We start from the raw sequence: 24,984 nt of genomic DNA, 5'->3' as shown, positions 1-24,984 counted from the left end.
CCCTGGATATGAGAAACACTAAGTCTGAGCAGGACTGAAAGGCAAGGAATCTAAGTTAGGAAAAGGGCTTGTTGTTGTTGTTTTTTTAGAATGACCATTTAAATTTTTACAGCAATTTGCCAAAGTAATTTCATGTCTGTTGAATTTTAAAATAATTTTCAAATGGGCTTGTATACTGTGTGTGCTTTCTGGGTTTTTTTTTCTTTTTTCATTTTTCTGGGACTTTTTTCCCCCCAACTTAAGAAAATTTGCGTTTACTAAAATGTACCTACAAGGGTCATGTTTTCACTCATCGTTAACCATCCCCTTGTCACAGCATAAAATGAAAATGTAGTTGTTCAAATAGGAACGCTAAAGTTGAAGGATGAAATAGTTGATGATCTCTTCACATGTATTTTCTATGTGTCCTTTCTAGGAATGACTAAAAAGACTTAATGTGAATCTATACTTGAAAGTATAAAATGGTCCAAACAAGAAAACTTAGACACTGACGTTAGGTAAGGAGATTGTACCTTAGTAGTTAACATTTTAAAAAAAAAAACAGAATGTGAATTTTTACTGTTTTGATCGTGGGTGTAATGGATTTTTTAAAATTAGCTATTAACTGATTTCTAAAATAGAAAATAAAATCAAGAACCCTCCTGTTTAAAGTGAGAATACAATTCTGAATTTATTCATATGGCAATAAAATTCTGAGTATTTTTACTTGAGTGAAAAAAAGACAATATTTCAAGGAATTTGGAATAAAGCAGAGAAGGCAGGGAAATGAACAACTGTGTGTGACAAGGGACACAAAGCAAAGTTAAAAGCCAGAGACAATAACTTTACTGTTTGAGGACATCTTATGAATCAACAGGAAGGAGACTAATATCATAACAGGGAAAAATATGTATAAGCAATATATACACAAATTAAGAAAGAAATCATAACTTTCTAAATAACTGTTAATATTGATATAAATTATTAATATTCATATTGGAATCAAAAAGAGATTCAAACAATACAGACGCTAGTAGGACAACGATCAACATGACCTCTATGCTGGCAAAACATATAAAAAGCTTTCAAAATGTGTCATATTCCCAGTCAAGTCATCACAAAAAAAGAAAACTGCAAACCAATATCCCTCACAACAACAGAAAGATCCTTAACAAAAATATTAGCAAATAGAATCCTATAATATAAAGAAATCTTGCTTAAATGGAGTTTTTCAAAGGAATTTAAATTTGATTCAACATGTAGCAGGGGGAAATCAATATACCATAATCAACAGGCTAAAAACCACCACGTCATCACCTTAATGTTTACAGAAAAAACATCTGACACAAGTCACAATTCATTTTATCATAAAAACACTAAGCCAGCTAGGAATAGATGGAAGCTTCTCAAACTCATAGGCACTTACAAAAAAAAACCTACAGCTAACATCAGATGTAATGGTAAAAGACTGAACGCTTTCCCCTCACTAAGATCAGGAACAACACAGCAATATCTACTCTCACCACTTCTATTCTACTGATCCTACTCGGTATAATCAAGCAAAAGAAAAAGAAAGAAAAAAGAAATATAAGGCCCACAGATGACAAAGGAAGAAATGAAACCATCTTTATTCACAAACCTCATAATCAGCTACAGAAGAAAATCCCAAGAAACTCCCAAAAAGCCACAAGAACTACTAGGTCAGTGTAGAATGATCAGTCTACAAAAACAAACTATTTCTATATACTGTCAACAAATAATTGGAAATTGAAATTTTAAAAATACCATTTATGACAGCATTAAAAAATTTCAAATAGTAAGAGATGACTCTAACAAAATATGTGTACATTACATGTGCTTAAAGTTATAAAGCAATGATAAAAAGACACTAAAGAAGGCCTAAATAAAAAGGTATTGTTATGATGTCAATTCTCTCCAGTTAGATTTACAGATTCAATGCAACCTCAGTGAAGTCATCAGCAAGCTTTTTATTTGAAGTAACTAGCTGATTCAAAAACTTACATGAAAATGCCATGGTCCAAAAATAACCAAAGCAATTTTAAGAAAATATATATCAGTTGACAGATTCACAGATCTGATTTAAGACTTAGTATAAAACTACACTAATCAAGATTGGTGTTATTGGTGAAAGGACAAACATATCTTTGAAAGTCAACTGACTTTCAAAGAGTCAAGGTAATTCAACGGAAAAAGCATAGTTTTTTCCAAACAAATGGTACTGGATCAACTGGATACCCATATGCAAAAAAAAGTGTACCTTGACCCTTACTTAGCATTATATACAAAAATTAAGGTGAAGAGGATCCTAGCCCAAATTGTAAGTGCTAAAACTATAAAACCTCTAGACGAAAACATAGGAGAAAATCTGTGACTCTGGGTCAATCACAGATTTATCAGATATGACACATATATAAATTACCTAAAATGTGATAAATCAGACTTCAAAATTTAAGATACCTGCTCTTTGCCAGACACTCAAAATAAAAACAAGCCATAGATTGGGAGAAAGTATTAGCAAAATATATCTGATTAAGGATATGTATTCAGAATATATAAAGAACTCTTAGAACTTACTAAGGCAACACAATTTCAAAAGAGAGACAAAAGACTTGAAGACATTTCACCAAAGAAGATATATGAATGGCAAATAAGCACATGTAGAGATGTTCAGTCATTAGGGAAATGCAAATTAAAACTGCAGTAAGGTATCACTACATGCCTACTGGAATGGCTAAAATTAAAAGACTGACAATACCATGTGCTGCCACGATGGGATGCAACTCAAACTCTATACACTGCTGGCAAGAACATAAATTGGAAGAGCTGATTTGGAAAACAACTGAGGAGTTTCTCAAAGTTAAATATACACTTAACATATGTTCCCAGTAACCCTATTCCTAGAAAATAACCCCACTCGTTTCCCCAAGAAATGAGAAAATTATCTACATAAAAATGTATACGTTTATAATGACTTTTGTCATAATCACCAAAAAATGGAAACAACCAATGCCAATTTGAAGCTTAAGAAAACCTACATCCATCCAATGAAATACTTACTCAGCAATTAAAAGGAACAAACTACTGATGCATGCAATAACATTAAGCTAAATGAAAGAAGCTAGACACAAAAGGCTAAATACTGTATTATCCTATTTATATATCATTCTGAAAAATGCAACACTACAGGGGTAGAAATCAGATCAGTGGTTGCCAGAGGTTGAGTGAAGGGTAAAGTAATTGCAAAGGGAATAAGAAATGTTTTGGGGTGATGACTCTGTTCTATTCTTAACTGTGGTAATTACACAACACCATACATTTGCCAAAACTCAAATTGTATATATTAAAGAGTTGGGTTGATTTAGATAACTGACATACAGTAAAACTTTTTTAAAAGTTTAAAAAGTTGTTTTGCTACATACATTTTTCAAATGCCAGATGAGCTATTAGTACTTAGACACATGTCCTACTTATGTGAACAATTCATGGTATTATAAAACTATATCATTCCTTCTCATCTTAATTTGATGCTTTGGTTATGTTCATGATTCTTAGAAAGTGATATACATAATAGTTAATACAGTGGCTAAATTATTTAAAATGAAAATCTAACTTCTTGTATTTACTTCACTGATAAAATGAGTCTTAACTACAGACTTAAAATGATCTAATTTGAAGCAGGATGAGACAGTACAGGATTATTGGACAAGAGCATAAACATTAAAGTCAAAACACCTATGTTCAAATTCCAGCTTTGCCATTTACTACTTGTGTGCCTCACTACAGTACTATACTGCTTCTGTGCCAGTTATTTTTTTTCCGTCACCTGTATAATGAGATAGTAGTAACGACCTTTATTTCAAGCACTAAATGAGATAATGTTCAGAACATGACTAACACATAACACATATTAAGTGTTCAATAAGTACACTTTCTAGGTTGTTTTTTAATTTTTAGTTACTTAAAGAAACACTCTTCTAAGTTTCACAGTCAAAATCTATTATGTATTTCCTACTGTGAGTCTTGAAATTTTATTCAACATTGCATAAAGAGTAAGAATCAAGCTTCATTTTTTATTCAATTCCCTTTTAAAAAGATGATCAAGAATAAAGGCATAGAAAGTAGGAAGGGGAATAAGGGAAAAGGGGAAACACATTTACTGTGCACCTACAAAAGCATCCTAGAAAACAAGTGCTTTATCTAAATGGTTTATTTCTTTTGTTCCTCCTAGAAGATGGCTACAGAGAACAAAGGATTTACATGAAAACTTTTCATAAACATTCATAAGTAGCCTTTAAAAAAGAACTGTTCAATTTCTATTTAAGATACTGGCTTGGTTCCCATAAACAAATGTCGCATTAAGAGTAAAACTTATATTTAAATAATTACAACTGTTCCTTATAATTTAATCAATCAGAAAGCAGTATCTTAAGAATTTTAATGAAGGATCCTCATGCCATAAACCAAGAAACTTCATTGCCTTCCTTTGAGACATAATCAGGACTTTGGAAACTTTTAAAACACAGCATCAGAAAACCAGTAAATAAGATTAAAGTTGTTAACCTCTTAGAGCTCCCAAAGTTATGAAAAATATGAAAATTCATTGGCGCTTATTCTATGTTTAAGTATGGGGGAAAGGAGGAAGAGTTCATTGCAAAGAAACCCAGTCTAAGTTTCTCTTAGTTTTCACTTTCCCTCAGACCCCAAAAGGCAACAATAAGCACATAGTAAGACAATGTAATAGAAGACCCTCCACGGGGAGTAAACTTACCTGTAATGTTTTCTCCTCTTTAAGGTCCAATCCAAACACATTGTGCCGCTTCACCTTCAAGAAATCAGCGTCTTCTTCCTCCTCATCTCTGTCCAAGAACTGTGTAGGAACTTCCTTGATCTTCTGTGCCTCACTGGTGTTAGGAAGAGATGGAGCTTGAGATCCTTTTGCTTTTGCCAGTTTCTCTTCCACTTCTTCTTCATCGTCTTCCTCTTCTTCCTGTTCTTCGTCACCAGTATCATTATCCTGTCTGTGCTCTGTCCCTTCGAGTCTTTTTCCACCTTTTTGAAGGATGGACATTTTCTCATTGAAGTAGGCTCTAAATTCTTCCACTTCGTCATTGGTGAGGGAGGGAGCCCTTGGCTCAATTACTTTATCGGCTTGGCTCATTACCAATTCTTTGGTGGGTTGTTTCTGCATTTTCTGAAGAAATCTTATGCGTGGTGCCACAGCAAGACCAAGAGACCTTAAATATGGAAAAATGTGAAAACAGTCATCTCAACACTGATGATATGTTTATAGGCGTCATAGAAGAGTTTCTCAAGAGCAGAGATTCCTAGAGCTTTTTTAAAGAAAATGTTCCTGTGAGATACAACTCAGTACTAACAGATTAGTTGATCCAAAAAGTAAGGCAAAATACACTCAACACCTGTCAGAAAACATTTTAGACACTGTTTTTTCTTTAAGAGGGTAACATGGAATAAGATAAAGAGCACTGGACCAGAAACAAGATAACAGTTCAAGTACTAGACCTGCCAATTTCCAATTCAACTCTCTCAGCTTCAGCTTCCTTATAACATGGGGATAACAGTACCTGCCAGGCCTAACTCACAGTTGCTGTAAGGATCCAATCAACTAACTACATGACAGTACCTCATAAAATGTTAAGTACTAAATAAACCAGAGAAGACATGACCATGAAAGGACAAAACAGTTCTCTACAGAGAAAGAACTGGAATGTGGTCCCCATCTCCCTTCCTGAAAGAGAATATGGCACAATCATTGCTATAAAAATGGATTTTATAAACCAAACACCAAAAAAAGAAATTAAAAAATATTGTTTTCTCCATCAATGATCAATATTCAATTTATTATCATGTCTTTCCCAGTTTGGATCAAAGCTAACAGCTTCATTAAGTTCTCACTGATCGACAGGAAATAAAATCTTAGATTTTATCAAGGATTGCTCTGAATAAACAGTAACATCGTAACATGGACCCACTGCTCTTTTCCTGTCTGACATGGTTCAAATAAACTGAGAGATGTAATGCTGAGAAGCATGGATTCAGAAATAAGACTGCTAGGGTTCAAAATCTGGCTGCCACTTACCAGCTGTGAGATCTTATGAATATGATTTAACCGGAGCTTTCCCATTTGCAAAACGGGATGCTAAGAGTACCTACCTCACAGGGTTGTTGTAAGAATAAATTAGTTGACAGATGTAATGCTGTTAAAACTAGTGCCTGGCACATAGGCAACTAATGAGAACTTGATGTCATCACCATCACCACTGTTAGGGTTAGGATCACAAACTCATCCAGAGAATTTCACTCAATGTATTGCACTTACATTTTTATGTTTCTCTCAGCTACCAAAACTGAGTTTCTTGAAGGCAGCAGTACATCTTATACATCTACAATTTAACATCTAGTACAATGACCTGCACATATTAGGTATTCAAAACATGTTTCTTTAGTAAAATTTTAAAACCTTTAATATATCTTACATACACAGCACTGCTTTAGGTATCAAAGGCTTCTAAAGGAAATTACATACCTCAAGGAAACAACACAGCTAAATATCTAAAAAAATTAAAATGCCAAACTCAACTATACTAAAATTTGTTCTGAAAGTTCATTTTCTGCCTTCTCTAAGCATCGCAAAAAGCAAAAGTCATCAACTACCAATAGATAAAATTTACTGGAATCTATTGCAACAAATGGTCCCCTAAATATGGCCTGCAGTGTTAAAGACCTGTGCCTTTCCTATCTGCTAATATCAAGGTAGGTCAAATCAGAAAACCATGATAAAAATTCACAGGGAGCCAAAAGTCAGCTAATAACCTAAGCCATGGATCATATTCAGAAATAATAAAATGAGGAACTGGTATATAAACATATGAGCAAACAACAACATGTTATCCATGGCATCTATCACTTAAATGGAAAGTTGGCAGCCCTACACTGCTATAAAGCAATTTAAAAGGTTCAAAAATGTAATAACTGACATATTACCTGTTATGGTAAACATACAATCTAACAAAGAATAGAAAACAGCAGCTCACTCAGATATATGTTGTAGTCAGACTCAGTTTAAAGGTAAAGGCACTCAAATTCCTAAGAGCAAGCCAAACATACAGACCTTGCCTTGTAATCACATATTTCACCATAGTCCAGGAAATTTCATGCTGATATTCAAAGTATGATTATCTCAAAGGTGCTTCTATAAGATTGTGCCAATGTTTTTACCACTCCCACAGGTAATAGCCCACTGAAGAATAAACATTCCTCCTTTATAGGTCAAAAGGTTAAACAAACAAACAAAAAAAAAACGGCCAGGTGCAGTGGCTCACACCTGTAATGCCAGCACTTTGGAAGGCTGAGGCAGGGGGAGGGGATCACTTGAGCCCAGGAGTTTGAAACCAGCCTGGGCAACATGGCGAAACCCTGTCTCTACAAAAAATACAAAAAAACTAGCCAGGCATGGTAGCATGCACCTGTAGTCCCAGCTACTCAGGAGGCTGAGATGGGAGGATCACCTAAGCCTGGGAGGTCAAGGATGCAGTGAGCCATGATCACATCACTACACTATGGCCTGGGTGACAGAGTAAGACCCTGTCTCCTCCCCCCCAAAAAATCCCTCAAATACTAAGCCAAAACAAAACCAGCCATTCTGTTTCATACAATAGTAACCTCAGTTACTAAAAAGGAGCATCTTGCCATAGTAACTCTGAGTACCTGTAGGAAACACCAAGACAGGAGGAATATTCAGGCAGTAAGCAATAGAGGAAAACAACGTAACATAAGAAGAATCAGCAAAGAGACTCACATCCAAAGCATAAAATGTCTATGGTAGTCCAGGTAAAGGTTTCAGAGAACGAGAAAACTATAGACACTTAAAGATTTCAAAGAACGCTTATTGGTTGCTCTCCATCTCCTTTAAGATCAAACTATAGGAAATGGCCAATGTCACTTTAAGGAATTTATACTTACAAATAACAAACTGCTCCCTGATAACAAGAACTGAACACTGAACTAATTTTCTGCCTAGCTAATTTCATCTTTTCCACTGAGAATCTTTAACAAACAGATTCTTTTAACGTAACGCAGAGTGGTTTAAACTAAGAATCTCAGAGAACCAGGTTTCAAACAAATTCTCTCTGGCCGGGTGTGGTGGCTTACGCCTGTAATCCTAACACTTCAGGAAGTTGAGGTGGGTGGATTGCCTGAGCACAGGAGTTTGAGACCAGCCTGGGCAACAGAGCAAGACCCCATCTCTAAATTAATTAATTAATTCCCTCTAACTTTGAGGATTCACTATTCCAACTATATTATGAATACTTACAGAGCATATTCAGGTATAGGTAACTTGCTCACATCAAATACTTCTTTATCCTTCATCAGATATACAGATCGTATATAGGAGACGAAACACTGTAAATTAAGAGGATGAAAAGTACAATATAATAGAAATTAAAAATGAGTTTAGACCAAAATATAAGAAAATTAGCCAATGGGATAAATTCAATAGTACTGAAAAACCACAAAATAGTTCAGTATATCTCCACTCCATGCACACATGAAAACCTATCTTTTAGAACTGTAATATTAGAAAAAAACTTTGCATTTGGTTTCAAGCCAACCTAACCCAGAATGTCTTCTTTCCAAAAGGCTACTCTAAAAGTTAGTATAATTCCATTACAATAAGGTACACCATGGGGAAAATACAGGCTTTGGAATAATATAGATTTGGAATCTATTCAGAGCTTAAATTCTTACTCACTGAGCAAATTTCTTGTTTCTCTACATGTCAGTATCTTCATCTATCAAAAAAGGGATACATTACCTTCTACTTAGAGTGTTATGAGAATAAAATTAGAAGAATGCATGTAGATACCTAGCATATCTTCTGGAATATAGTAACAATAAATGCTAGTTATTGATAATATTCTGTATTATTGTGTCAAAAGATAAGTTTTTCAATTAAATAAAATTTTACATATTGAGATTTAATAAAACCATTTCAGGAAAAACTATTGCTAAAGCTTTTCCTTTTTATGATTTCAAGTAATTCATCATTAACTTGGAATATTTGTTAAAAAAAAAAAAAACTATCTTCATACTAGAGTTACACAAACCAGAATATAAACAGGGTCCTGATCCTTTATCAGTTTGTCAAATAAACAGATAACAAAACTCATCTAGGTAATTTTTTAAGTTGACTTTTGTAAAGTATATTTAGTTTCTGTTTGCATACTTCCTAAACTTCACGTTTTATCTAGCTTTACACTAATCCTTTCTACCCAACTAATCTCCAAACCATTTTCTGTCTCCATAGGCATAAAAAACAATGAATGGCACCAGTTTAAAAATAATTTTTTCCCCTACTATCATCCACAAGCAATCACCTCAGTTGCTTATCACTTTTGTTCTATCCAGATTATAATCAAAACCTAGAAAATCACTTCTATGAAACCAGATAGCTTGCTGCTGCTGGCAACACAGTTAGCCATTCTGCTAAACCATACGTGACAAACCAATAAATCACATCATTTATTTCAACGTACTTTTCTATAATCAGTGTTCTGGAAGGCTCATCCATTGTATGCACAAACCAGTGAAACAACATCTTTCCAATGTTTCATATTTTCTGATAGATAACTGAATGACCTCCTAGGCATGCAGTAAGTCATGACATACCAAAATTAATCTAATATTTTTAAATGTGTGTACTACTTCCAAAGCTCCTAGATTTTAACTGCAAGTCTGAAGGATGTTTGCTAGAAAAAAACATGTACACGTTTGCATGCCTATTCATTTTTAAGAAAAATGAATATTAACAATTTGTTCAAAGATCCTTTAATGAAAAGGTTCTCAGGTAAAGTGAGCTTATAGAAGTCCAACTTGGTATAGCTTACCATTTGATGCTCTCATATTTTGGAATTAATTTCTCCTGATATAACACAGTAGGTCTCAAGAAAGCTAGACCTGGATTTCAGTCTCAGGTCTTCCACTTAATAACTATGTTACCCTAGACAATTTTTTTTTTTTTTTTTTTTTTTTTTTTTGAGAAGGAACCTCACTCTGTAGGCCAGGCTGCAGTGCAATGGCACAATCTCGGCTCACTATAACCTCTGCTTCCAGGGTTCAAGCAATTCTCATGCCTCAGCCACCCAAGTAGCTGGGATTACAGGCATGCACCACCACACCCAGCTAATTTTTTTGTCATTGTTTTTAGTAGAGACAGGGTTTCACGCTGTTGGCCTGGTTGGTCTCAAACTCCTAGCCTCAAGTGATCCACCCATCTCAGCCTCCCAAAGTGCTGGGATTATAGGCATGAGCCACCACACCCAGCCATCCTAGACATTTTTTAATTTTCAAGCTAGCATTTACCCATTTGTACAGTCAAATCAATACCACCTACCTCACTGGTTGTTGGGAAGATTAGGTAACAATGCATGTAAAACAGTTTTGTCATAACTAAGTACCTGGCACACAGAAAGCACTTCAATTTCAGCCTCATCATTAATGTTATTCTAAGCATACCAATGATAATTTGCTAAAATATAAAATAAGTTAGCAAAAAATTTAAGATCTCTTCTTTAAATAAAACTTACTTCTGGCTGCGCGTGGTGGTTCACGCTTGTAATACCAGCACTTTGGGAGGCCAAGGCAAGCGGATCACTTGAGGCCAGGAGTTTTGAGACCAGCCTGGCCAACATGGTGAAACCCTATCTCTACTAAGAATACAAAAAATTAGCCAGGCGTGGTGGCGCATGCCTGTAACCCCAGCTACTCGGGAGGCTGAGGCAGGAGAATCACCTGAACCCGGGAGGCGGAGGTTGCAATGATCCGAGATCACGGCCATTGCACTCCAGCCTGGGCAATAAAAGCAAAACTCCATATCAAAAACAAACAAACAAAAAAACTTACTTCTTTGCCAGGAATAACAGTTTCAAAACCATCACATAAAAGCCTAACTATTGAATGTTTTTCTGCTCAGGCTACCCTATCAACTTAGGGTGACCTTTCTATAACTCTTCTTTATATTCTTCCTCCCACCTCATCTATCTGCTGAAATAGAATCCAACCTCTGAATCCCTACTCTCTGGCTCATTGTTCATATGCTATGGGAGATGCAAAGATCTTGTAAATGCAATAAACGGCAGTAAAGGACAGGTGAAAATGATAGGAACTCAAATATCTGTTAATTCAAAGATTAGACAGATTGGAAAGCATAATGAAAAATAATTTCACATCTTTTACCAAAGAATCTACTGTGGAATATTCTAAAATCTTAAAAAAAAAAAGTTTAACTAAAATAGATTTCTCACCACAAGTATGTGAGGTAATACCTATGCTAGTTAGCTTCATTTAGCAATTACACAATGTATATTTGTTTCAAAACATGTTACATACCAGAAATATAATTTATCAATTAAGAAAAATAAAACTAAATATTGACTTCTTTATGTATTTGCTAATCAAGATCTTTAAGTCCAGAAAAATAATTGGGGAACATTAAGTCATAAACATAAGTTAAAATCTCATTCCTAAAGATAATTTGGCTGCAGTTCTATGCTTTCTAGAAATTTAATCTAATGTAGGAAGATATTAATCTCACAGTCAAGAAAGTACAATCAGGAGTTATAGCAATTTTACAAAAGAAATAAAAACTTAATAATGTTATCAAGTATTAGAAATCAGGCCACTGTGCATCCAAAAAATCACATTTGAGAGGATTTTCCATATGTCTTTGACAAAACTTAAGATGATTTTTCCCAATCCATATATATAAAAAATATTTTTCAAAATTTTAAAGAATAAGCTAGACTGGCCAGGCGTAGTGGCTCACGCCTGTAATCCCAGAATTTTGGGAGGCTGAGGAAATTCACCTGAGTCAGGAGTTCGAGACCACTCTGGGCAACATGGACAAACCCTGTCTCTACTACAATACAAAAAAATTAGCCAGGTGTGGTAGTGGCACACACCTGTAGTCCCAGCTACTCGGGAGGCTGAGGCACAAGAATCACTTGAGCCTGGGAGGCAGAGGTTGTAGTGAGCTGAGATCGTGCCACTGCACTCCAGCTAGGGCTACAAAGTGAGACTCCATCTCAAAAAAAAAAAAATAAGCTAGACTTATCTGTCAGCAAATTACACTGCTTGAATATCTGAAGCATAAACATGCAAGCTAGAAGTAGCAGAAAACGATAAACTTTACTGTTTTTCCAGTTGATGAAAGTATCCAATTGAAAAATGACTTACCCTTTGAGCTCTTTCTTTTAAATCTTGATCTTGAGCTAAAATAGATTCCAATTTTTTCTGGACATCTATAAGTTTTTCTGGATTGATTCTTTGTAACAAAAAGATAAAGGTTAAAATAAGATATCTCAAATTTGGAGACTAAAAATAGTAAGCAGCATTTTCCTATTTTCCTCAGTATTTTTAAATGTGTAACTATTTCTCATCTATGAATCAAATTAGACAGAAATTAAACTAGACATAAGTTTGACACTCTTACCTGCTATGAATAACACAGGAGAAAGAAATGACACTTCAGACACTTTCTCCAAACATCCCATGCTGAGTGAAATACTTGGATTAACACCACAGTTAGCATTGGCTACTTAACTCAACAGACAGAAAGTAGTCTCCCATGAGAGATCCATTCTATATGAAATGGAATAAATTAAATCTAATTTTTTTTTAAGAGGTCTCACCCTGCTCCCTCAGTGAGGCTGGAGTGTAGTGGTGCAATCATAGCTCACTGTAACCTTGAACTCCTGGACTCAAGTGACCCTCCCTCATCTCAGCTTCTCAAGGAGCTAGGACTACAGGCTTGCACCAACATGCCCGGCTAGTCTGTTGTTTGCTTTTTCTTTTGCAGAGACAGGGTCTCACTGTTTTGCCCAGGCTGGTCTGGAACTCCTGGCCTCAAGCAATCCTTCTGCCTTGGATTCCCAAAGTGCTGAGTTACAGGTGTGAGCCACCATGCCTAGCCCTAATGTCATTTTTATAAATGTTTCTGTTTCACAGTCAAATATCATAAGATCAATTTCAAGTAATAAACAAGTAGCCAAAGACTGCAGTGATTTCCTCATTTAGAAATTAGGCATACTATAACAGAGATGATATCTAACTCTGCCCAGATAAGCTACGGGGAAAGAAAAAAAAATTTTACAGAGGTCTAGGCTTCACAAAAGAGACCTCATTGTTTCTCTGATTTTAGGCTGAACCACATTGTTTCTGCAAAGCCAGGATGGTGATAGGTGGTGGTAGGTGAGATTGTTTTTACTTATTTTTATTATTAAAAAATTTCAAAATATACAAAAGAAAAGGTAGAGACTTTCACTCAGCCTCAACAATTACCAAGTCACAGCCAATTTTGTCTCTTCTACATCCTCAACCCTCCTCCCCAAATCTAACCACCCTCCAAATTATTTTTAGGCAAATCAAGCCAGGGTGTTTCAACAGCGCCAATACAAGTAAGATTCCGACGGATCCCAGTGACGCTGAATGTACACATCCTTAGTGACAGGAGAGCACAACTCTCTGAAAGGGATAGACAACCCCAAAAGTAATTCCATCCAAGAGATTTAATTCTTTCAATCATCAGTGCTTCCTGAAGTTAACAAGTTCTCCATCTCATGTTCTCCACTAAGACTTTTTTTTTTAAGACTTTAAAAAAAAAAAAACAAAAAAAAGAGTCAGACTTCTGATATCCAGTTCCCTATGGATGAAGCTTGGAAGTCATCACTCCATTATAACAATAAGTAAAAAGCTGAACAGACTGGGAAAAAAAAAAAATCAAAAACTCTTCTTTTATCCATGATAAAGATGGACGACACAGGACAAACCACAGTCCCCAACACAGGAAAGAGAGAGGTGAGTACAGGGATCACAGCTTACTTGAGCTGAGTCATGAGCAGAACAACTGGGGGAGCCAGTGCCTGGGTGAGAGACCCTCAACTGTAATTGATAAAACCTGCTGGAGCCTCGCTGTGGACAAGTCTGAGAAATAAAAACTCCAGGAGGACCCATTCATACGGCAGCCCCACACTCATGAGTTTTACTCCAGGAGCTCAACCAAGTTCTCACAGTAAATATCAGAAAAATTCCCTCATGCTTTCAGCAAAACAAGGGGAAAATGAACCATTTTGAAATATGCCTGAGCACTCTGTTCTTAACTAGTTTCTCCTGAGGGTGGGCCTTGTTAATGAGAGTCAAGCCTCCTAGGGTTTTATCTGAGCCTAACTGACCTGAGGGGAGGGCAATGCCCAACTCTAGCCATCCTTTCCCACTTAAGTTGGGGTGAGGGGAAGGCAGAGACTGAAAAGAATTTGTAAAGTTCACAGTCCGGAGGCATAGGCTCACTAAAAGACTGAGACCTACTATAGGTCTTAAGAATGCTTTCCCCACAGCCCCCACCCTCTCACACCTTACCACCACAGCACTAACATCACTAAAGGCCTATTTATAGCAATTCTTTTTATAATACCTGGTACATCATATCTATCATGAAAAAAATTACAAGACACACTAAAAGCAAAAAACATAATTTGAAGAGACAGAGCAAGCATCATAACCAGATATGGCAGGGATGTTGGAAGTATTAGGCCAGAATTGTAATTTAAAATAACAGTGACTCATATGCTAGGGATTCTAATAGATAAAACAGGCAGCATGCACAGATGAGCAACATAATAAGATGGAAATCCTAAGAAAGAACCAAAAAGAAATGCGAGAGAAAAGAACTGCAACAGAAATTACTAATACCTTTGATGGGTTTATTACTAGATTGGACACAGCTGAGGAAAGAATCTCTGAACTTGATGAAAACTTCCAAACCTGACTGAAAACAACACAATAGAACTTCAAGGACTATGGAACAACTACAAAAAGTGAACATACACATGATGGGAATATCAGAAAGAGAAGAGAAACAGAAGCAATGCTTCAAACAGTAATGACTCAGAATTTCCCCCAAACTAATGTCAGACACCAAACCACAGATCCAAGAGCTCAGAAAGCTCCAAGCAGGATAAATGCCCAAGTGAGAGGGAGAGAGAGAAAAAGAGAGAGAGACTGAGACTATACCTAGGCATATCATTGTCAAACTACGGAAAATTAAATATTTTTTTAATCCTGAAAGAAGTGGATGGGGGGCACCTCACCTATAGAGGAACAAAGACAGGAATTACACCTGATTTCTCAGACACCATGCAAGCAAGGAGAGAGTGAAATGAAATATTTAAAGTGTCAAGAGAGAAAAACCACCAGCCTGGAACTCTGTATCCCACAAAATTATCCTTCAAAAGTGAAAGAGAAACACTTTTTCAGACAAACAAAAATTGACAAAACTTATTGCCAGTAGAATTGCCTTGCAAAATATGTTTAAAAGTTCTTTAGAGAGAAAAAAAAATAACGTAAGTGAGAAACTCAGATCTTCATAACAAAGGAAGAGCACATCAAAGGAATAAATGATGGTAAAATAAAATTTTTCTTATTCTTAATCTAAGTTTTTTCAAATTAATAGACCCAGCGTGTTGAATTATGTATGTTTATGTATATATCTTATGTATATACACTTATGTATGCTTTACATAAGTGAAATGAATGACATCAATGATATAAGGGACAAGAGGGAGAAATCAGAATTACATTAGAAGGTACTCACACTACCTGTGAAGTGCTGTAGCATTATGTCATTATTTTAAAATGGGCTTGGATTACTTGTAAACGTATATTGCAAAAACATTAGAGCAACCACTAAAAAAACTGAAAAAGAAAAAAAAACTGCTATGCTGAGAGAAAACAGTCATAAAATGCTCAGAACCACAAGAGGCAGAAAGAGAGGAGACAAAAGTAAGAATAACAGGGGCAACTAACAAAAAACAGCAACGAATACATTAGATATTCATCCAACTATATCAATAATCACTTTCAACATCAGTAGCCTAAATGCATCAATTAAAAGAGATGTTGTCAGAGTGGATCAAAAAACAAGACCCAACTGTATGCTGTCTACAATAAACCAACTTTCAATATAAAGACACATAAATTAATAAAAGTGGTTTGATAAAAATATATCATGCTAACACTAATCAAAAGAAAGCAAAAATAGCTATACTAATGTCAGACAGAGCAGACTTCCAAGCAATAAACTTATCAGGGATAAATGGCATGACATAATGATAAAGAAGTCAATTCTCCAAAAAGGCAACAATCCTTAATGTATAGGCTCCTAACAATAGAGCATCAAACTATGTGAGGCAAATACTGATAGAGCTGCAACCAGAAAGATGAATCCACTGTTAAAATTAGAGACTTCAACACCCTTCTATCAGGAATAGACAAATCCAGCAGGCAGAAAGTCAGTAAGAACACAGTTGAACTCAACAATACCATCAATCAACTGGACACAACAGACATCTAGAGACTACTTTATCCAACAACCTAATACACATCTTCTCAAGCTCACATGGAACATTCACCAAAATAAAACACATTCTGGGCCATAAAACACATCTTAACGAAATTAAAATAATAAAAATCATACAATATCTGCTTTCAGACCACAATGGAACTAAACTAGAAATAACAGAGGCCAGGCACGATGGCTCACACCTGTAATCTCAGTACTTTGGGAGGCTGAGAAGGGCAGATCACCTGGGGTCCGGAGTTCAAAACCAGCCTGGCCAACATGGTGAAACCCCATGTCTACTAAAAATACAAAAATTAGCCGGGTGTGGTGGCACGTGTCTGTAATCCCAGCTACTCAGGAGGCTGAGGCAGGAGAATTGCTTGAACCCAGGAGGTGGAGGTTGTAGTGAGCCGAGATCATGCCACTGCACTCCAGCCTGGGTGACAGATCAAAACTCTGTCATAACATAACATAGAAATAGCATAAAGGTAACTGGAAAATTCTAAAATACATGGAGATTAAACACACCTCTAAATAACACAAGTCAAAACAAAATCAAAATACTTTAAAATTTCTCTTGAATTAAATAAAAATGAAAATAACTTGGCAAACTTTGTGGAATGCAACAAAAGCAGTACTTAGAGGGAAATTTATAGCACTGAATGCATATACAGTCATGGGCCACATAATAATGTGTCAGTCAGTGATGGACTGCATATACAACAGTGGTCTCATAAGACTGTAATGACGGCCAGGAGCAATGGCTCACACCTGTAATTCTAGCACTTTGGGAGGCCAAGGCAGGAGGACTGCTTGAGCTCAGGAGTTCAAGACCTGCCTCAGCAACATAGCGAGACCTTGTCTCTACTAACAATAAAACAAATTAACCAGGCATGGTGACGCAGGCTACTTGGGAGGATCACTTAGGCCTAGGAGACTGAGGCTGCAGTGTGCTAGTGAAGCTGAAAAATTTCTATCACCTAGTGATGTCGCAGCCATCACAACACTATAGGGCAATACATTACTCATGTGTTTATGGTGATGCTGGTGTAGGCAAACACACTGCACTGCCAGTTAGGCACTTACAGTTAGGTATGGTACATAATACTTGAAAATGATAAACAACTATTACTGATTTATTCACTATACTTTTTATCTTACAGTATTTTCCTTCTACTTATAAAAACACCTTCAGGCAGGTCCTTCAGGAAGTATTGCAGAAGGAGGCATTGTTATCATAAATGATGACAGCTCCATGCGTGTTACTGACCCTGAAGGCCTTCTAGTGGGACAATGTGAAAATGAAAGACAGTGATATTAATAATCCTGACCCTGTGTAGGCCTAGGCTCCATTTAAAAAAAAAAAAAAAGTTTTAAGGGAAAACAAATATTTTTAACCAAAAAAAGCTTATAGAGTAAGGATATAAAGAAAATATTTTTGTGTAGCTGTATAATGTGGGTTTTAAGCTAAGTGTAATTACAAAAGAATCAAGAAGCTAAAAGTTTATAAAATAAAAAAAGTTACAGTAAGCTAAGGTTAGTTACTGAAGAAAAAAAGTTTAGTGTAGCCTACGTGTACAGTGTTTACCAAGTCTACAGCTGTATACAGTAATGTGCTAACTCTTCACATTCACGCACCACTCACTGACACCCAGAGCAACTTCCAGTTCTGCAAGCACTGTGGTAAGTGCCCTATGCAGGTATGCTTTTCACCTTTTATACTGTATTTTTACTGTGCCTTTTCTATGTTTAGACATGCTTAGATACACAAATACCTACCATTGTGTTCAACTGCCCACAGTATTCAGTGTACAGCATGTGCAGTATTCATGCTGTAAAGGTTTGTAGCCTAAATGCAAAGGCTATACCATATAGCCTAAAATTAATGATCCATTGCTCAAACTTATTCCCATCATTAAGCAACATATGACTGTATTAGAAAGAAAGTACCTAAAAATCAATCATCTACAGTTCCAACTTGGGAAACAGAAAAGGGATAAATTAAATCAAAAGCAAGCAGAAGAAATAAGAACTAGAGTAGAAATTACTGAAATTGAAAACAGGAAATCAATAGGGGGGAAAAATTAAACCAAGAGCTGGTTCTTTGAAAAGAATAAACAACTTAAAAAAGTCATAAGCCTATAACCATACTAAGAAAACAAAAGGATACAAGTTATTATTAGAAATGAAAGAAGGAATATCATTACAAATCCCATGGACATAAAAAGGATAAAAAGATTATGAACAACCTCTATGTCCACATATTTGATAACCCAGATGAAATGGACCAATTCCTTGAATGACAAAATCTGCCAAAACTCTTACAAGAAATAAACACTTTCAATAGGCTACTATCTATTAAAGAAATTGAATCAATAATTCATAACCTTCCAAAACAGAAATCACCAAGCCCAGATGGGTTCGCCCATAAATTCTACCAAACATTTAAGAAAGAAATACCAATTTCCTATAATCTCTTTCAGAAGACAGAGTCAGAGGGAATACTTCCTAACTCATTCTATGAGGCCACCACAGGGCAGAAAAAACTACAGACCAATATCACTCATAATGATAGATGCAAAAGTCCTCAACAAATACAAAAAACCTACTGCTAATATCATACTTCATGGTGAGAAAGTGGAAGCTCTCCTGCTAAGATCAGGAAAAAAGCAATGATGTCCCCTCTCACCATTGCTGTCCAACATCATTCTAGAAGTCCTAATTAATGCAATAAGACAAGAAAAGGAAATAAAAGGCATACCGATTGGGAAAGAAATAAAACTGGCTTTGTTCACAGATGCATGATCATCTATACAGGAAATCGAAAAGAATGGACAAAGAAACTTCTAGACTAATAAGCAATTATAGCAAGACTACAAGATTGAAGATTAATATACAAAAGTTAATCACTTTCCTGTTTTTATCACAAATGAAAAAGAGAACATCACCACAAATCCCACAGACATCAAAAGGATAAAAAGACTACTATGAACAAATTTGGAAGGCCAAGGCAGGCAGATTGCTTGAGGCCAGGAGTTCGAGACCAGCCTGGCCAACATGGCAAGACCCCATCTCTACTAAAAATACAAAATTTAGCCAGGCATGGTGGCACATGCCTGTAACTCTAGCTTCTTGGGAGGCTGAGGCATGAGAATTGCCTGAACCCAGGAGGTACAGGTTGCAGTGAGCCAAGATTGCAAGACTGCACTCTAGCCTGAACGACAGAGCAAGACCCTTTCTCCAAAAAAAAAAAAGAATACTATGAACACCAATTTACCAGCAATAAATAAGTGGAATTTGAAACTAAAAACAATACCATTTACATTAATAGCACTCCAAAAAAATGAAACATTTAGGTATAAATCTAACAAAATATTAGCAAATTGAATCCAACAAGGTATAAAAATAATTATACATCATAACCAAGTGAGATTTATCCCAGGAATGCAAGGCTGGTTTAACATTCAAAAAAAAAAAAAAAAAGACCTTAATGTACTCCATCACATCACCAGGCTAAAAAAAAAAAAAAAAATCGCATGATCTCATCAGATTTTTTTTTTTTAAACAAAATTCAATATCCACTCATGATCCTTTTTTTTTTTTTTTAAACTCAGTAAACTAGGAATAGAGGACAATTTCCTCACCTTGATAAAGAATATCTACAAATGCTGGCAAGAATGTGGAGCAACAGGAATGCTCATTAATTGCTAGCAAGAATTCAAAATGGTGTAGCCACTTTGGAAGACAGTTTGGCAGCTTCTTACAAAACGAAACATATTCTTACCTTCTGGCCCAGCAATCAAGCTCCTTGGTAATATTTATCCAAAGGAGTTGAAAACTTATGTCTACACAAAAACCTTCACATGGATGTTTACAGCAGCTTTACTAATAACTGCCAAAACTTGGAAGCAATTAAGATGTCCTTCAGACCTTTGAAAGCTGAACGAATCCAACATCCACCAGTTGTAAGACTTAAGTAGGATTAAGGGAACTGCTGAGAAGAATCTAATTGTAGCTTTTTGGTTTTAATATTACTGATGTGGTTTTACATATTTTTATTAAGGGAATGAGAAGATCTTTTCTCTTCTTGATCTATCTTTAACCCTCTATTTAGTAACCTATAAATGACATTCTTTATATAGCACCTTATTCTCCCTGACCCCTCAGAATTCAGACAACTTACCAGCTTTTATGGCAATATGGTTATCTGCATAAAATCAATACAAATCTGTCCTTTTTATAACCAGGCTATAGCTGGTTATATTAACAAGGTCAAAACAAAACTAACAAAAAAATCTCCTTCAGTAGGTAAACAAAAACTGTTGCATCCAGACAATGAAATGTTATTCAGTACTAAAAGGAAATGTACTATGAAGCCATGAAAAGACATGGAGGAAACTTAAATGCATACTACTAAGTGAAAGAAGCCAATGTGAAAAGGCTAGGTACCGTATAATTCCAACTATAATATATGACATTCTGGAAAGAAAACTATGGAGACAGTAAAAAGATCAGTAGTTGTCAGAAGTTCAGGGGGAGGGGAGGGGAATAAATAGGCAGAGCACAGGATTTTTAGAGCAGTGAAAACTGCCATATGATATTAAAATGGTAGATATGCATCATTACACATTTGTGCAAGCACACAGAATGGACACCACCAAGAATGAACCCTAGCGTAAAAACTATGGACTTTGGTGAATAACGTCAACATAGGTTCATCAATTGTAGCAGATGTATTCTGGTGGGGGACATTGATAATGGCAGAGGCTGTGCATGTTTGGGGAATGGGGTATATGAGAACTCTATTTTCCTCTCAATTTTCCTGTGAACCTAAAACTGTTCTAAAAAGAGCCTTTTTATAAAAGTCAAACCAGGCAGTTGAATAAATTAGGGGAAGGAGCGAATTAGGTGCACATAATTAAGCAAACAATTTCATGCCCTCATTTTCCTAAAAACATAAAGACAAGAAGTAGCTCTTACTTGATTTCCTTCACAGGTACTTTCTTCTGAAGAAGCTGCTGCACCATAGCTTTTTCTGAGGGAAGCAAAATTAATAAAGCTTCACCATCCTCTTTGTACCTAAACAAAAAGAAACAAAATCTTTAACACATCGATGCAATCTGCATTTTACGTTTTAACAGAGTGATGCATAGGTAAACATGGAAACCAGTTCATCTAACCATTAAATGTCAGAGACTGGCTTTTAATCTCTGATAACAGAAAACTAGGGCTCTGAACACCTCATATCATTTTCATCACTAGTTATCATTCCTAGTGACTTTTAGGCTGTTCCACAGAAGATGATCTAAATTCTAAGAAAGAAATCAATTAAAGAGATTTTCTTAAATAGCTCTCTACCCATATAACAAGGAGACAATTTCTCACTCAAGCCACTAGAGGATCATAATAAAGTTAATCTTTGAATAAATACAGCACCCAATATATACTTTTAAAAAAAAAAATCAATTCCTCTTCCTGGGGTTTTTACTTACACCTTGGAAGTAAAATTGTTCTGAAGCATTAGTTATAAGAAATAGCTCTCCCTCTCCCCCTCCCCCTCCCCCTCCCCCTCCCCCTCCCTCTCCCCTTTTTTCGGTCTCCCTCTGTTATCGAAGCTGGACTGTACTGCCGTGATCTCGGCTCGCTGCAACCTCCCTGCCTCGGGCTCCTGTGATTCTCCTGCCTCGGCCTGCCGAGTGCCTGGGATTGCAGGCGCGCGCCGCCACGCCTGAATGGTTTTTGTATTTTTGGTGGAGACGGGGTTTCGCCGTGTTGACCGGGCTGGTCTCCAGCTCCTGGCCTCTAGTGATCTGCCCGCCTCAGCCTCCCGAGGTGCTGGGATTGCAGACGGAGTCTCGCTAACTCAACGCTCAATGGTGCTCAGGCTGGAGTGCAGTGGTGTGATCTCGGCTCGCTGCAACCTCCACCTACCAGCCTCCTGCCTTGGCCTCTTAAAGTGCTAAGATTACAGCCTCTGCCCCGCCGCCACCCCGTCTAGGAAGTGAGGAGCGTCTCTGCCTGGCCGCCCATCGTCTGGGATATGAGGAGCCCCTCTGCCCGGCCGCCCTATCTGGGAAGTGAGGAGCGCCTCTGCCCGGCCGCCCATCGTCTGGGAGGTGAGGAGCGCCTCTGCCCGGCTGCCACCCCGTCTGGGAGGAAGTGAGGAGCGCCTCTGCCCGGCTGCCCCGTCTGGGAGATGAGGAGCACCTCTGCCCGGCCGCCCCGTCTGGGAGGTGAGGAGCGCCTCTGCCCGGCCGCCACCCCGTCTGGGAGGAAGTGAGGAGCGCCTCTGCCCGGCTGCCCCGTCTGGGAGATGAGGAGCACCTCTGCCCGGCCGCCCCGTCTGGGATGTGAGGAACCCCTCTGCCCGGCCGCCCTATCTGGGAAGTGAGGAGCGCCTCTGCCCGGCCGCCCCGTCTGGGAAGTGAGGAGCGCCTCTGCCTGGCCTCCACCCCGTCTGGGAGGAAGTGAGGAGCGCCTCTGCCCGGTTGCCCCATCTGGGAAGTGAGGAGCGCCTCTGCCTGGCCGCCACCCCGTCTGGGAAGTGAGGAGCGCCTCTGCCCGGCTGCCACCCCATGTGGGAAGTGAGGAGCGCCTCTGCCCAGCCACCCCTTCTGGGAGGTGAGGAGCGCCTCTGCCCGGCCGCCCCGCCTGGGAGGTGAGGAGCGCCTCTGCCCGGCCGCCCCGCCTGGGAGGTGAGGAGCGCCTCTGCCTGGCCACCACCCCGTCTGGGAGGAAGTGAGGAGCACCTCTGCCCAGCTGCCCCATCTGGGAAGTGAGGAGCGCCTCTGCCCGGCTGCCACCCCCTATGGGAAGTGATGAGCGCCTCTGCCCGGCCGCCCACTCTGGGAAGTGAGGAGCGCCTCTGCCCGGCCGCCCACTCTGGGAGGTGAGGAGTGCCTCTGCCCGGCCGCCCCGTCAGGGAGGTGAGGAGCGCCTCTGCCTGGCCGCCACCCCATCTGGGAGGAAGTGAGGAGCATCTCTGCCCAGCTGCCCCATCTGGGAAGTGAGGAGCGCCTCTGCCCGGCTGCCACCCCCTATGGGAAGTGAGGAGCGCCTCTGCCCGGCCGCCCACTCTGGGAGGTGAGGAGTGCCTCTGCCCGGCCGCCCCGTCTGGGAGGTGAGGAGCGCCTCTGCCTGGCCGCCACCCCGTCTGGGAGGAAGTGAGGAGCGCCTCTGCCCGGCCGCCCACTCTGGGAAGTGAGGAGCGCCTCTGCCCGGCCGCCCACTCTGGGAAGTGAGGAGCGCCTCTGCCCGGCCGCCCACTCTGGGAGGTGAGGAGCGCCTCTGCCTGGCCACTCCGTCTGGGAAGGGAGGAGCGCCTCTGCCTGGCCGCCCCGTCTGGGAGGTGAGGAGCACCTCTGCCCGGCCGCCACCCCGTCTGGGAGGAAGTGAGGAGCACCTCTGCCCGGCCGCCCCGTCTGGGAAGTGAGGAGCGCCTCTGCCTGGCCGCCACCCCGTCTGGGAGGAAGTGAGGAGCGCCTCTGCCCGGCTGCCCCATCTGGGAAGTGAGGAGCGCCTCTGCCCGGCCGCCACCCCATATGGGAAGTGAGGAGCGCCTCTGCCTTACCACTCTGTCTGGGAGGTGAGGAGCGCCTCTGCCCGGCCGCCCCGTCTGGGAGGTGAGGAGTGCCTCTGCCCGGCCGTCACCCCGTCTGGGAGGAAGTGTGGAGCACCTCTGCCCGGCTGCCCCGTCTGGGAGATGAGGAGCACCTCTGCCCGGCCGCCCCGTCTGGGAGATGAGGAGCACCTCTGCCCGGCCGCCCCGTCTGGGAGATGAGGAACACCTCTGCCCGGCTGCCCCGTCTGGGAGGTGAGGAGTGCCTCTGCCCGGCTGCCACCCCGTCTGGGAGGAAGTGAGGAGCACCTCTGCCCGGCCGCCCCCTCTGGGAAGTGAGGAGCGCCTCTGCCTGGCCGCCACCCCGTCTGGGAGGAAGTGGGGAGCGCCTCTGCCTGGCTGCCCCATCTGGGAAGGGAGGAGCGCCTCTGCCCAGCCGCCACACCGTCTGGGAAGTGAGGAGCGCCTCTGCCCGGCCGCCCCCTCTGGGAGGTGAGGAGCGCCTCTGCCCGGCCGCCCCGTCTGGGAGGTGAGGAGCACCTCTGCCCGGCTGCCACCCGGTCTGGGAGGAAGTGAGGAGCGCCTCTGCCCGGGCGGCCCCGTCTGGGAAGTGAGGAGCACCTCTGCCCGGGCAGCCCCGTCTGGGAAGCGAGGAGCGCCTCTGCCCGGGCGGCCCCTTCTGGGAAGCGAGGAGCGCCTCTGCCCGGGCGGCCCCGTCGGGGAAGTGAGGAGCGCCTCTGCCCGGCCGCCCCGTCTGGGATGTGAGGAGCGCCTCTACCCGGCTGCCCATCGTCTGGGATGTGAGGAGAGCCTCTGCCCGGCCGCCCCGTCTGGGAGGAGAGGAGCGCCTCTGCCCGGGCGGCCCCGTCTGGGAAGCGAGGAGCGCCTCTGCCCGGCCGCCCTGTCTGGGACGTGAGGAGCGCCTCTGCCTGGCTGCCCTGTCTGGGAGGTGTACCCAACAGCTCCAAAGAGACAGCGACCATCGGGAGCGGGCCATGAGGACGATGGCGGTTTT

General features: G+C 40.0%; 1 protein-coding gene across 1 annotated transcript in view; it reads right to left on the bottom strand.

Moving 5' to 3' along the window:
• The window catches only part of DDX10 (DEAD-box helicase 10), a 285,778-nt gene that overhangs the window by 218,990 nt on the left and 41,804 nt on the right, over positions 1-24,984 (bottom strand). The window contains exons 11-14 of the mRNA XM_054438369.2: positions 21,392-21,490; positions 12,253-12,340; positions 8,333-8,421; positions 4,769-5,234 (exon numbers count right to left, since the gene is read on the bottom strand). Coding sequence (XP_054294344.2) covers positions 4,769-5,234; positions 8,333-8,421; positions 12,253-12,340; positions 21,392-21,490 — 742 coding nt within the window. The remainder of the gene's footprint in view (positions 1-4,768; positions 5,235-8,332; positions 8,422-12,252; positions 12,341-21,391; positions 21,491-24,984) is intronic.

This window comes from Pongo pygmaeus, chromosome 9 (assembly GCF_028885625.2).
Source record: "Pongo pygmaeus isolate AG05252 chromosome 9, NHGRI_mPonPyg2-v2.0_pri, whole genome shotgun sequence".
NCBI lineage: Eukaryota > Metazoa > Chordata > Mammalia > Primates > Hominidae > Pongo > Pongo pygmaeus.
Note: the sequence above shows the minus strand (reverse complement) of the source record. Positions and strands in the feature narration are given on the sequence as shown.